Source organism: Lasioglossum baleicum, chromosome 10 (genome assembly GCF_051020765.1).
Source record: "Lasioglossum baleicum chromosome 10, iyLasBale1, whole genome shotgun sequence".
Taxonomy (NCBI): Eukaryota; Metazoa; Arthropoda; class Insecta; order Hymenoptera; family Halictidae; genus Lasioglossum; species Lasioglossum baleicum.
This window is the reverse complement of record NC_134938.1, coordinates 16,347,784-16,362,930: the sequence shown is the minus strand read 5'-3', so window position 1 is coordinate 16,362,930 and position 15,147 is coordinate 16,347,784. Positions and strand designations below refer to the sequence as shown.

The 15,147-nt window shown below is 38.7% G+C and overlaps 1 protein-coding gene across 2 annotated transcripts in view; it reads right to left on the bottom strand.

The window, feature by feature from the left end:
• Window positions 1–15,147, bottom strand: part of LOC143212967 (uncharacterized) — a 28,552-nt gene that overhangs the window by 2,201 nt on the left and 11,204 nt on the right. The window contains exons 2-7 of one of the 2 annotated variants that reach the window (XM_076432330.1): window positions 10,408–12,020; window positions 8,898–9,466; window positions 5,001–5,116; window positions 4,785–4,922; window positions 2,673–2,874; window positions 1,408–1,632 (exon numbers count right to left, since the gene is read on the bottom strand). In XM_076432330.1, coding sequence (XP_076288445.1) covers window positions 1,408–1,632; window positions 2,673–2,874; window positions 4,785–4,922; window positions 5,001–5,116; window positions 8,898–9,466; window positions 10,408–12,020 — 2,863 coding nt within the window. The remainder of the gene's footprint in view (window positions 1–1,407; window positions 1,633–2,672; window positions 2,875–4,784; window positions 4,923–5,000; window positions 5,117–8,897; window positions 9,467–10,407; window positions 12,021–15,147) is intronic. The other variant, XM_076432331.1, reaches the window with a different exon arrangement.

The window sequence follows — 15,147 nt, the reverse complement described above, 5'->3', positions numbered from 1 at the left end:
CGAAAAAGGTTGACACAGGAAAAAACGACACGCATCGAAAGATGTACGATTCTGTGGATTTTAAGCAGAAACTGATCAAAAGTCGTGAGAAATTACGATTTTCACCATTTTTAATCGCTTCTAGCTCGTGTGTATGCTAATTGATTTTTATAAAATTTTCAGCATGTGCATAACATACATAGATCTACGAAACATATATTTTAAATTTTCTTTAAGGGCCCTAATAAAAAAGTTTTAAAAGATGTCTTTTTTATTTTTGCATGTAACCTTGTAAATTATAATTTTTTGGAGAATCTTTCTTGCATATCATTTCATAAACCAATACTTCTAATTGATTATAAAAAGTTAGGCTGTTTGATACAATTATAAAAAAGTTATTCTGTCTTAAAGGGCGTTCGAATACTTTCGTTACCCACTGTATGTATGTATATATACAATATGCATGTATAGACCGCTGGATTTTGTTAGTTCTAATTGCAGGTCTATTATATGTATACGCGCTGTGCGTAACAGACGATATGAAATTTCAGTTATAAATACAGGGTGGACGATTTATCTGAAGACATTGAAATATCTCGAGAACTATGCATCGGATCAAAACAAGTGGTTATGAAAGTTGTTCGTCGCGAAGGGGGGCATCCAATGATACCAAACTCGCCCCTCCACCGCCATCCCCTGGAGGTGGGGGTGGGGGAAGATAAAAAACTTAAATGAGAACCCGCATTTTTCATTGCAGATTTGGATTCTCCAGAAAGAATACACGAATTTGACCTAGGAGTTTTTGCATTTTGGTTCACAAATGGAGCTATAATGGACAAAAATCAAAATGGGCAAAAAATCGTCGAAAATTGGGGATATCTCGAGAAATACACATCAGATCAGAAAAAGAAAAGTAGAAGTATTTGATATTTTTAAAAATGCTATTCAATAACACCATAATTGACCCCCCCCCCACCCCCACCTCCTGAGGGTGGGAGAAAACTGAAAGTAGTTTTTGATTTATTGATAAACAAACCAATGAATTTTTCAATCTGATTTTTGTCCATTACAGCGCCAACTGTGAACCAAAATGCAAATTCGTGTATTTTTTCTGGAGAATCCAAATCTGCAATGAAAAATGGGGGTTCCCATTTAAGTTTTTTATCTTCCCCCACCCCCACCCCAGGGGTTGGCGGTGGAGGTGCGAGTTTGGTATCATTGGATATCCCCCTTTCGCGACGAACAACTTTCATTACCCACTTGTTTTGATCCGATGCATAGTTCTCGAGATATTTCAATGTCTTCAGGTAAATCGTCCATCCTGTATAATACATTCCCCACTAATTATACATATATTTTTTATCGAGTCACCACTCGAGTGCTGAAGGTTAATTTCCATCTATTATTGTTGCGAATAAATGCACTTACCTCCATTTTTGTGAATATGGATAGGCGATTGAGGGCGAAGAGTGTCTTTCTGCAAATAGTACCTCATCCCTGCTGTGTATAAGGTGGATGGTAAAATATGTCTCGTAATGATTGTCTTAGCCGCTTCCGGTCCATCTTCTTCCGTCCAGATCGGGCCTCCCTCTTTCGAGGTTGCTGCATCGAAAGCGGAGTCCGTCGGTGCAAAAATAGTAAATGTTTTCGGCCCTGAAACATCAGTTCTCTTCAGGCTTATCTTTACCACCAAGACCAAGTCAAATTGTGGATGGACTCCTCCCCAAAACAGTTTTATCGTTGATATATCGAAATACTTTACATCATATATATGTATAATTACAAGATATAAAAATGTAATTTAATATACAGGGTGTCCCAGCTAACATGACCACCTTGCGTATCTTTGTTGTTTTTAAAGATACGTCAAATGTATGAAGGACAAAGTTGAATGGTAAAATGGGGCCCATACGATACCAAAAAAATTTTTGTTTTTATGTAATTTTTTTAGAGATATGAAGGTCACGAAGGTCAGGTATTTTTTAATACATCAATCGATGCAGCTGGACATTCGTTATAAAAAAGTACATAAGTATAAAAGTTACATAAGTAAGTAAACACTAACGTCTTAGTGCGACAGTAATGGTATTTTAGAGCTATTTAAATTGAAATATCTCCTGAACTACTAACTTTTCGACATACATAGGTTAGTACTTTTTTATAACGAATGTCAAGCTGCATCGATTGATGTATTAAAAAATACCTCATTCCGTTTAAAAAAATGAAGGTGATCTTGAAATCTCATAAAAAGATTACACGGAAAAACAAATTTTGTTGGTATCTTATGAGCCCCATTTTACCATTCAACTTTGTCCTTCAGACATTTGACGTATCTTTTGAAACAACAGAGATATTCAAGACGGTCAAGTTAGCTGGGACACCCTGTATACTTGGGCCCAAATAAGAAGGTACTTGTTCTGCGCACATATTGTTGCGCGTCAGCCAATGATCGCGTGGTCGGCGAAGTACGAGTAGGGGGATTAGCCAATGAAACGAGTTCCGTTAGAGTCATATGCGCAGTAGAGTCTTAAATTCGTCTCGGTACTAGTAAGTACCTTCTTATTTGGGCTCAAGCACACATAGTTGAGTATTATCAAAATTCGTTTGCACTGTTTGCATTGTTTGAAAACCACAATTGTTTTTGCTTCATATAAGAGTAAATTATATATGTATTAATATGTTCTATGCTTTACCTGCTAAAGTATCTTGAAGGCCAGAAACGTAAAGCATTTTCAAGAAAGTAGTAAACCTTCTTTCGCGATCGGCTTGCATTGTCTGCACCAAATCACCCACCGGAAGTGGAAACATCACTCTGTCGACAGCATGGGCGATACCTTGTGGGATTTCGATGTCGCGTTTATTTGGCGCTACTTTTGCTCCGTTTATCGTTGTTAACTGTTTCGAGAAATATTGCAAAAATTATTACAGCTAACGAGATCAAAAGTCTGTTAGTTGGATAGGCTGTTATATTATGATTCTATTGATGTCTATGCTGCATGGCGATCGAGATATTCTTTTAATTATACATATATTGATTTTATGCATAATATCCGCAATTTAATTATAATAAATATATGAATTAGTTTGAAATCTCTCTCTCTCATCATTAACGCTACATAATAGGTTTACGGGACCCGTCAAAATGACACGGGTTCTAATATTTTTAATTTGCGATCGTTAGATCGTAAAGATGCGCTTTCCTAAGGAATTATTTACCAAATTTATTTCTTTTGGTATATATGTATTATTAGAAAAATGACCAACAATTTTGATAGAAACATATTTGTTATTTTTATAAAATATATAATGTGTAAAGCGGTAGTTTAACTTCGGATTGTAACTAGAAAGGAACTAGTATTTTACTAGATTTTGGGTCGAAACATGGGTTTGCGCGATTTGGTTGTTTGACATTTGAGCAGATTTTGGGCTGGGTGAGGGCTCATTCTAAAGAGGAAGGTTCATCACAGTGCGCTCTGGTCATCATATAAGTCAAAAAAGTTTTTTAGAGACAGAAAAATACATTGAAATCTGCGGGTTTTTTTCTAGATTTTTTCTCTACTTTGGGCCCTGATATTATTATTAGATATAAACATAATCTCGTTAAAATCATGACCAGAGCGCACTGCACCTAATTTTCCTCTTTAGAATGAGCCCTCACCCAGCCCAAAATCTGCTCAAATAAGGTCAAACAACCGAAGCGCGCAAACAAACCCATGTTTCGACCCAAAATCTAGTAAGATTCTAGTTATTTTCTAGTTACAATCCGAAGTTAGACTACCGCCTCATGGGTTTTCTATTTCATTTTGTGATGTGCTGTATTTCAGCTTGTGAAAATACATTATCCAAATGATTAATCATATATAATTGATATACATATATAATATTTAAAACACAAAATATGCAGATACAATGTACGCGTGGAAGAATTTATGGTTTTCTATAAAAATGTTCATTATTAATATGTGTATTACGTAGGAAATTGTAATTGGAACGCGAACGATTCTTTTCTTAAAAAGTTCGATCATACATTATTTACGAGCGAATGGAATGTTTCTGTTGCGTTCTCGAAGGTCAACGAATTAGATCAACAAGAAATAGTCTATCGATAGAAGGTATACATAAATCAATATACAGTATCGATCATGAATCACTCGTTTTATAGCCAGACATGTGTGCCTTTTTTAGACCGCGCCGCGCCGCGTCAACGATCTAATTAGCGATTTATGCTAATGTGCTTATTCGCATTACAGATTCAGCACATGTAACTGTAACGTCCTGTTACCGTCTATGTCTATATTGTCTATACATTCGGGTGGCTCTTATTTCCGACTTTTGAATTTCTTTTACGGATCTCCCTCCCCTCTAGGGTTGTTTAAAATAATTTTTAAAAAATCTGAGCAAAGTTTCAGCGCGATCGAATAACAGGAAAACGTGCCCCAAGATGATTAAATATCGAAATAATTAATTTAATGTTGATAAAATCGTTTTCCTTGAATATCTTCTAAACTATTTACCGCGTTGAAAAATTATATGTTGTACAAAACCTGTACATCTGGATAAAACTGTGGTAAAACTTGGTAACAAACAAACGGTTTTTGAAAAAATTTAAATTTGAAATTGAATCGAAGCGTGGATTTAAGGATGTTCTGGAGGTATATAAAAACGCAAGAAAATTTTTGAAAATTTGACAAGATATAATTCTTACTAAATTAATGCAATTACCAAAGTATGGGTTCGATTCACCGCATCGTTTCAGAATTCTAGCAAGCAGCAGCTGTTAAATGTTAAATAGTTATTCGAAATACCGTGATATCGTTCCACTCCTGATCTTGCGTCGGATATTCGTTTACCCGAAGTTGCGTTCCAGCTAAACTGACGCCAGTCATCTCGTCTTGCAAAGAGTCGATCCTAAAGCCTCCTGGTATCACGTGATGCAGAAGGAGCTGTAGCAAAAATTATCTTTTTTATATTTATTATCGTTTATATGTACACAATTTGTTTGAAAACTTGGTTGCGCATACTCCACTGAGAAGTCGCGGATTGTCACGGAATTTTTGCTCAGCCTTTTCTGGGCCCCCGAGTTGCACTAACAGCGTCCTGAAGGCTTTGTCTGTTGGCACGAACAGTGTGTACGGTCCTGCAACATTATATGTACATAATAAAGTATCAACGTTATGCATATTTAATACGGCTCATAATTATACTATAGGGTATAGGGCAGGGGTGGCCAACTAAAATATGAACTTATTTTAATATTTAATACTATTGAATTTCAATAGCAAAATTCATTTCCGCCAATCATATAAGCGAATAGCTTAACATCAATGTTTTCAAAAAAATAAGATATGGCCTCAAACCAATTCCAGTATAAATCAATACATTTCTCAAATTTTTTTAACAACATGTCTGATTGAAGGAAAAAGAGAAATATTACGAATAATAATGTACGGTATTGAATCGAATAATATTTTCAATCATTTCATGATAGACAATTCAAATACATTACGATTTGCTTCTAAATTTCATACTATTGAAAAGAATACATTGATATTCATCGAAGTAAAAAAATTACAATAACACGCGTGTTATTGAAGTAACTACTTTTTTTTCTCAGTGTAGGAATAGGGGTAGGATCTGCTTCGATTAGGGGAGGAAAAGGGATAACTCAATCACGCAACTAAATTAATTCACTTAATCAGTTGAAAAGACACACGTTCATTAGAGCACCAATCTACAATAGTGAGAAATGATCTTCTGGACGAGAGGGCGATCGCTGTCATGAACACTCTAATTCCTATCCTATAATTGTAAACTGTCAAAAAATTGCGGCGAATTGATGAGTACGAAGGCTGTATAAATTTAACTGAGAGCTCTCAGATGAAGATGGAAATATGAAGATGGATTCATTTATGGCTCCCACTTCAAAAGAATAAATAGAGACGCAAGGAAACTATGGGAGATCGCGAAAAACTGAATTGAATCAATCTTGTGGCACATTTTGTCAGCTTTAATTTTGTATAGAATGATCTTATCGCTAGGATACATAGTTTCCGAGATATAAGCGGAAAACCGAAAAAGGAGACCTTCTACGTGCCCCCCTTCACCCTGCTCACCTCCTAGGAGTGGGGACTTTTAATATGTTTACCTTCTAACCAATCCAAATAAAGACCCAAAGTTAAAAATTGTGTTCCTTCCATTTCCCTCTACAACTTTGTGTTGACTGTACTACTTGCAATATTACAATATTATTGCATGATAAATTAGGATTAATATTAAAATAAAGTAGAATCGAAGCATGATATACCGCAGTAATCGGTACAGTTACCTTATTTATAGGAACAAGGTAAACGTCGCGTCCGTCCATTAACACCTAGTAAATAAATGCAATACATACAATGTCGAACACTAATTTGCTCGCCATCCCATTGTTCTCGTTGTAACTGACTGTTGAATAGACTCCAATTAAACGCCAGTGGGCCCGTCAATGATGCGCAATGCCCGGACCAGTGATTGACTTATCAATTGCACAGGATATAATCGATGAATTATATAGATCAATTAAAGTAACCGTCGATAATTACCAGACGCAATTACATCGCTTTTGTAACGCAAAAAAAGTCGGATAACGAGAAAAGGCCATCATTGTTCCTACGAAGAGGCAACCGTGTCGAAACCGTCGGTTATCCGTGAGAACATTTTTCCAATGAATGTTGCATGACTAAAACCAACTGGTGGGAAGTAACTAGCAGTCGTGTGAAGAATTAAATTCAGCCGCCATAAGCGTATCCCGGCTACGCGCTACGTATCTACATACATGGATGTTTTGCCAATCAAATATACACAAGACTCGAATGAAGAAGAATTTTAGCGATCTCAAGGAATTATATGACTGTAGTACCTCATGGGTGATGTGAAAATCTGTATGATACCACACGAGTGTCGCCTTAATACTTATAGCGCCTATGATACGCGCCTGAGGAGCTCCGAAGTACCTAGGGCCGCACAGTGGGCGAGAAACCGATCTTTTTGGACAAAAATCCGCCGACAACTCAGTTTTTTATCGATTCAATTGGAACTTTTTTTTTTAAATGTTCGTGAAAGACTATACTTTGATGATGTGCTGCGCGAAAATCGTCAACTGTCACAAGAACTCAAGAATCCTTATCTACAAAACCCAATAATAATATACACTGCGGTGCATAACTATAGCACCGTTTAAATTTTTACCCGTTTCAGAATTCAGACTGAAAGTGCGAAAAAATTAATTGTAAAAATCGAAAGGGTATGAAAAATATTGAAGTTTAAATTAATTTTAATTTAAATTCTCCTCTTGTACAAAACGATACAAACAATAGTATGAATTTCACTGTTGCGTAACAATAGCACCACATCAATAAAAACAATGATAAACGATTTTAATATCTTGTAGGACCACCTTTTTTTGAATTTAACTCGAAAACTCTATCTGGTACGCTATCAATAAGTTTCCGAAAAATGTCTCTGCTGATTTTTTTACTAATATCGATTATGGCGCTTTTTAATTCGGAAACGTTTCCGTATTGCCGATTTTCTGCATAAACGTTCCTGACAATTATGCCCCAGATATTTTCCATGGGATTTTGGTCGGGTGAACATGCTGGCCATTTAATATTGTTAATATCGTTTGCTTCGAACCATGCCATCACTTTTCGACTTGTGTGTATAGCCGCGTTATCTTGTTGAAACGTCCAATTTGTAGTACTATTTTCTTGTAGAAAGGGTAGCAAATTGTTTTCCAAGATACCAATATATTCATCACTATTCATTTTCTTCGATGGGAAAGCTAATTGTAACATGCCATCACTGTGAAAAGCCCCCCAAACCATAAGACTTCCTCCACCGAAATTTCTTTTCGTGAAATACCGTGGTTCCTTGCGGAGATCTCGCCAGTAGGAATTGTACCCATCAGGTCCATCAAGGCTGAATTTTTTTTCGTCCGAAAAGATAGTCTAATTGTCAATAAAAGAAATTACAATAAGCTGGGTTTAGAAGATTTTCAGAAATTAATTTACGTTATGCCAGTTCCGATGCATGTTTGCTCGAGCGTATTGAAGTCTTGCAATCTTATGGCGCGGTAGAAGTTTGGGTGCAGACTTTAATTTTTGTCTCACGATGTTTCCATTTGCTTGTAAAGCTCGATGTATAGTCCACCGTGAAACATCAAGATTAAGTTCTTTTTTAATTTGGTTACAACTTTTTAATGTGTTGCTGGCCGTTTTCACAATTATTCGTTCCGTACGTGGACTCAATTTCTTCTTTGGTCCACCCGTTTTATTCTTCCCATAGTTATCTTGGTCACGTAAAAAGTTTATAACAACTTTATGTGACCTTCCTAGCCTACGAGCAATTTCGCGCATGCTAAAATCTATTTCCTTCAGGGCTAAAATTTTACCCCTCTCTTCTTCCGTTAAATATGTACCACGCGGCATTTTCAAGATACAAATTTTTATATTTACTGTGGAAAATTCTTTTTTCAATTTCTATTTTCACGGATACTTCGTTATGATACTTTGTTTAGTGAAATTAGTAAATAACAACGACGGTGCTATAGTTACGCAACAGTTGAAAATCACATTTTCGATTATATCGTCTTGTATAAGAGGGCCATTTCAATATGATTTAGTCTACAGTCCATTTTTTTCATACTTTCACAATTTCTACAATAAATTTTTTTGCACTTTTCACTTAAAGTCTGAAACTGGTAAAAATTTAAACGGTGCTATAGTTATGCACCGCAGTGTAGTCGCGAGTCGATAATTCCGAGCGCTGCGCTAGGGGATTCCCATGTAACCCCGTCTCCCCCCAGGGGGTATGCGTAATGCATTTTCCTCGCGTTAAAAAAGAAAAGGGTTATTGTTAGAATCTCAACGGTTACTCACCTGTTTCGTTCAAGACAGTGTCAAGTCCTGACTGCCTCAGGTACTTGGTCATCGCGTACAGCCCTTCCCGCCTCAGTAGCGTGGATAAACTTTCTTGTGTCTGGCTCTTGGTGGATGGCAATTCCGTCGGAGGGGACAGCGTAGACCTTTCGAAGCCCTCTTCGTAAATGATATTGTCATTATGTAAGGTGGTCGCCGGTCTACCGGTAGTAGAAATCGGCTTCGCCGTCAGAGAAGTTTCACTAGATGGCCGAACGGTGAAGTGAATGTAAGAATTGGTCGAATGATGCGGGAAAGTCGTCTGCGCCGGGGATGACGACGGTGTTGTTGTAATGATCTCGCTGACCGGAGCCATGGTTGGAATGAAGTGGTTCCTCGTCACGGTCGGATATTTCGCTGTCACGCGGCTGCTCTCTTGGTCTACCGTTGACAACCTCGGGGTAGTTGACACTGTGTTTAGAGAATTGAACACGTGCCCGGTGACGCTCGAAGCTGACGATAGGTATTTGTCGGTCGTGGAGACCGAGTTCGGGGAAATGGTCACTTGCGGGAAGTATTCCGTGGGTCTGCTGAAAAACAATATCGTTCTCGTTTTAAACGGTATCATTTTATACGGGATTTCGATAAAGCTGCGCGACAGCTGCATGCTGCCGAATAATGCAAATGACGCCACTAGTCCAGTCAATGAATGTTCATAAGGAGGGTGTAGAGGGAAATGGAAGGAACACAAATTTTAACTTTGGGACTTTGTTTGGACTAGTGTTAGGAGGTACATATACTAAAAGTACCTACTCCTAGAAGGTGAGCGGGCTACAGGGGGGCACGTAAAAGTCACCTTTTTCGGTTTTCCGCTTATATCTCGGAAACTATGTGTCCTAGCGATAATACCATTCCATACAAAATTAAAGCTGACAAAATGTGCAATAAGATTGATTCCATTCAGTTTGTCACTATCTCGCATAGTTTCTGAGATATCCGAGCTCAAAGTTCACTAATTGAGAAAAAGAAATTTTTCCTTCATTTTTTTGCCTTACTTGACTAGCTAACTTTTCAGCACAATTAGTGAACTTTGAGCGCGGATATCTCGGAAACTATAGGAGATAGCGAAAACCGAATTGAATCAATTTTGTGGCACATTTTGTCAGCTTTAATTTTGTATGGAATAGTCTTACCGCTAGGACGCATAGTTTCCGAGATATACGCGGAAAACCGAAAAAGAGGACCTTCTACGTGCCCCCTGCACTCCGCTCAGCTTCTAGGAGTGGGGACTTTTAGTATGTTTACCTCCTCACTAGTCCAACCAAAGACCCAAAGTAAAAGATTGTGTTCCTTCCATTTCCCTCTACAACTTTTAGTTGACTGGACTACACGTAAACGTGAACGTAAACGTAACACTTTCGAGGGCGACTGCGGGGCCTAGATTGATCTTTCATCGAGAAATGATCTCAAGCAATTTTTAACATGTGCTATTAACAAAAATATTACAATACAAATTAAAGAACAACATTACCTCTCCGTGAATCTGGACGAAGCAGAAGCAGAGGTAGATCTGGCAGTGGTTGGTCGGAAAGTCGTAGAACCTGTGGTGTAATGCGTGACGGTGCTCTGTCTGGTCGGAGGCAGGTCGTCCAATGTGGATCTGAGATTCTGACTCGGTGTAACTGGCTTGACGGAGCTCGGTGGTAATTTCAGTTCGCCTTTCTTTATTTTCTCGACGATCGAGTCGACGTCGCTTCCTTCTTTCTCAGCGTTTCCTTTCACACCTTGGACTTTATAGCTACCATCCGGTTGCTCCTCCAACACTACAAAAGTGACCTTATTAGCGGGCAGACTCTGTATCGGTGCTTTCCCGATCTCCTCCAATTTCCCGTCGCTTTTCTGTCTGATCACTTCGAAATCCGCGCCGGGAGGAAGCACACCCTTCGTCAGCTCTTCGAGGATAGCTTTCGGGGGTTTGATGGTGGTCGTCGAAGTAGCCAAAGTTGATAAATTCGAGGTTTGAGACGAAGCGGCCGTAGACGGACCACTCGGTGCATTGAACAGCTGAATCTTCTTCCCATCGGGAAGCAGAATGTCCCTCGTGGTGACGTTCCTTGCGTCGTCGTCTACGGACTGCGCCAAAGCCAGCTTTAGCTGTTTCAGCAGGACATCTCTCTCCGAACCTGAATAAGATCTGCTTTTCGTATTCGCAGACCTCTCGGTCGTTGGTTTTTCGGTCTGATAGATAACCTTGATCTGAGGTCTAGGTTTACTACCTTGCCGACTCTCTTGCTCCTGGATCAGACTCAAAAGGTTCGCCGGGATGCTAGAAGATGACACTTTTGTTGACGGTGCTCTGCTAGGGGCTACAGTCGTGACGAATGGCGCTTTGGTGGTGGTTGCCAGAGAAGTTGGGATTGGCGTTGTCGTGGAAAACTTCTTCTGGTGGGTAGCGATAGCCTTGAGGAACAGTTCTGTCTCCGATGGCGTGATTTTCCTCGCGGTTGGCAGAGACACCAGAACCGGGGACAAAGTGGTGCTGATGGAGATCGTGCTGGCCGATGTTACAGGAACAGGCGCTGGAGTCGTGGACGTCAACTTCTGAAGCTGTTGCAGCCTCAGAAGCTCCTGTTGCTTTCGCACCTCCTGCTGTTCGAGCAACAATTGCTGTCTTTGTTTCTGCAACAATTCTAGCTCTCGTTGCTTCTCCAGATAATCTTGCAGTTGAACGGTTTGCTGATCGCTGAAAAGCGGCTGAGACAGGTCTTGCTGAAGATTCTGGAATTGTTTGTTGCTGTTCGGGAACTGGCTTTGGACGAACGGTGATTCTTGCAGGAAGTGTTTAGCTGGTTGAGACGGAAATTGTGGCTGCGAGTTTCCAAGGTAGTTCGCGTTGTTTAGCTGTTGCGCTATCTTCTGCTGCTGTTGCTGTATCAGCTGCTGCACTTGTTGCTGTTGTTGCAACAACTGCTGGATCTGCTGCTGCTTCGTGCGGTCTACCTTGTATTTCGAGAGAGACGAGAAGGAACCGGCGGGCTCCTGTTGAGGACGACGATACCGTTGTTGATGCTGCTGCACGTCGCTCAGAATCTGGGCCTGTTGCGATGCTGACAACCGCGGTCTTTGGTCGAGGGATGGTCGACCCTGAAATTTTTATACGTTTCGTCGTGTTCAAAAAATCTTATTATGTGTGTACCTGGCAAATATTTTGCATTTAACACTTTACCTACCGGAAGCCTATGAATAGGATTTTCAATAATTGTGCTGTACCAAAAGAAAGCATAGAAATTTTCATTCATATTGCAATCTTAAATGAAACTATTAGATGACGTTATTCAGGGTAACTTGTTAGTTTGAAATGAAAATTGCTGTTGCTATTGAAGGTTCCATTAAAAAGTGTTTAGCCATGTACCATAGATTTTTCAAAATTATGCAACAATTACCGGTCGGTAATGTGTTATTATGGAACTACTGTTCTATTTATCTATTTATTATATAGATATTATATCTATTTATTATTATTATACATATATGTATATATATATGTATTCTTATAACTGTACTTCCTTGTTGGAAGGAAAAAGGCACTGTGTTACCAGGTTTTAATTGAAATTCGAGGTCGTCGAACGAATTATTATTCGAAGACGCTGTGAAATGAAAACCGCGAGCCGCGAGCAGTTAGACTTTCTCGAATCCGAAGAGATTGTCTCACAGCCTCGGTGTACACTCAGGATTCAGAAGGGAGAAAGAACAATGCCTCGGTTAATTACGACGATCTTAATTGCTTCGGACGGTTTTTCTCTTTCGAGCAAAGTTAATCATTAACTGACGGTCGCGAACGGCTCGTCAGATTTTTCCTACAATAATTATCTAATCTACCATTGCTAATTGTTCTACGTATAACTTACGTTTTAATTTGTTTTTTTTTACCATTATCACAATGTAAAAAATGGTTCACTCGCTGAACTTTTGCACGTGAACCATCGACTTTTTGTAAACAAAGTCCTGCAAGATTGCAGATGCTGACCATATTACGTTGATACACTCCGGGACAAAAAGATAACACATATCGTCTATTTTTCCTCATTTAGTACATTAAACTGAAGAAAATGAATATGACGACAAAATAAAGGAAATACGAAACGTAGGTATATGTTAAAATAATATAATTAAAACATAAAACAATTCAGCATATTTTATAAAGTAATTGTTCTCGTTTTTTCATTTGCAAACGCATCTATTATATCGTCAAAATTTAATGTTTTGGCAACATCTTTGTCAATTCATATTATAGACATGTTTGTTAATCGCTCTTGTCCAATAGAATAACGTAGGTACGATTTTACAATTTTTAATTTGCCAAACGAACGGTTGCAGGAAGCTGTTGTTACAGGCATTGTTATGAAAATCCTTAATTCTACGTCTAGATTTGGATACGTGTTTGGTAATAAGAGTTCGTAATTGTTTTGCAACATTTGAAAAGCATCCAAGCGACCCTGAACCGGGTCGGTATTCTTTGTTTTGCGCCCCAAACCCAGTTGCGCCTGTGGCGGGCGCCTCTTTCGCCACGCCCTCGTTACGGCACTGCTGAATATCATTCACCATATTTACTTCAATAGAATTTTCGAAATGAAAACGTAAATATTGGGGCCCACAAGCGGGACAAAATGATAGCACAAATAGCAATTTTACATTTGTCAGTTGTGCAGAAGTTACTGAAAAGCGAACATTCATTGCAAAATGTAATTGATAAATTGGGTACTAGCTTCTTTCGCGCTTATTTAATAAAACAACATACTAAAGTGTTAAGGTAATGGGTCGTGGAAAAGAACAAAGTGTATGTGAAGTACATACGATATTGAAGTTAAAGGAAGGACAAGATTGAATTACACAAACATCAAAAATTGCAAACAGATGCCGAAAAGTGATTATGAGCTTGTTATATTCAATATTATTGAAAATTGTTGGGGACATCTTGCCAGAGCTGTGTACGAAAATAGCAGACAATTCCAAAATATATTAACGATTTAAAATAATGCATTTTGGACGAATGGAAGGATATTAGCCAAAACAGTATTAAAAAATTGTATAAATATTTACCAAATCGAATGATTAAAGTCGTTAGCTGTAAAGGAGAGATCCTACAAAATATTGAACATTGATTTTTATCGATTAATTCTGTTATATTTCAAGTTTTTCGTTAAGTGTGCTATCATTTTGTACCTCTACATATATTTTGTTAATAATTCTACTTTATTCAATAAAAATATAGATAAGTTAATGAAGCTTTGTTTCGTTTCATTCATATATGTTGAGAAAGACACACTATAAAAATATGTGTATAAAAAAAATTGAATTTCTAATGCTTAATAAACAGAAATTACATTAATTTCAAAGTGTGCTATCTTTTCGTCCCGGAGTGTATGTCTCTAACAGCATTAACATTCCGTCGCGTCGGGCGCAATATCTGGACCGCCGAGTTCGGGATCAATGTGCTTGACTGGCCCACATTAAAAAAACATGATAAACACCTAATTAAGTTCATTTATACAACTGCTGTTAGGGAAATAGTGCACTTGGTGAGGTCTATACTCGTAGGGCCGCCCTTTTGGGCCCTCCCCAAGGTTGGGGCCCCTGTAAGGTTTTCTGTTTGACTATTCTCTGAGTCTTCTGTTGGGTCAACTTGCGAGTCTCCTGTTCGGTTAACACTTAAATCTTCTGTCGTGCCAACTTGTGAGCTTCCTGTTTGACTAACACCTGCGTTTTCTGTTTGACTATTCTCTGAATCTTCTGTTAGATCAACTTGCGAGTCTCCTGTTTGGCTAACACTTAAGTCTTCTGTCGTGCCAACTTGGTGGTGACTGTTTTCGAGGTACCTAAGAGGTACCTAAATGATCGCGCTGTGCCTCTCAGATCGGTTGCGCCCGACGCGGAAGGTTAAATTGATTCCACACGCGTATAATGATCGTTGGTTAATCGATTCCCAACGATAGCTAACGAAAGTCCACGGATCAGAATTCCACGGAGAAATGTAACTTCCAGCGCGGCAGTTATTCCATCTATCGCATTCTCTGACGTAATCAAGCCGCGAGGCCAGAACTGACGATCGTTGGCCACTGGTTTCCCACAGCTCACAGCCCACAGGTGATGTGAAAAGTTGACCGTTTATTCAAGGCGCGGCTTGCTATCTCTTTCGTTTTAACGATCTACAATGTTCGTAAGAAGTATCTCACATCCGTAGATCGGCTATCATTCGTTTCCTGTATCTGGC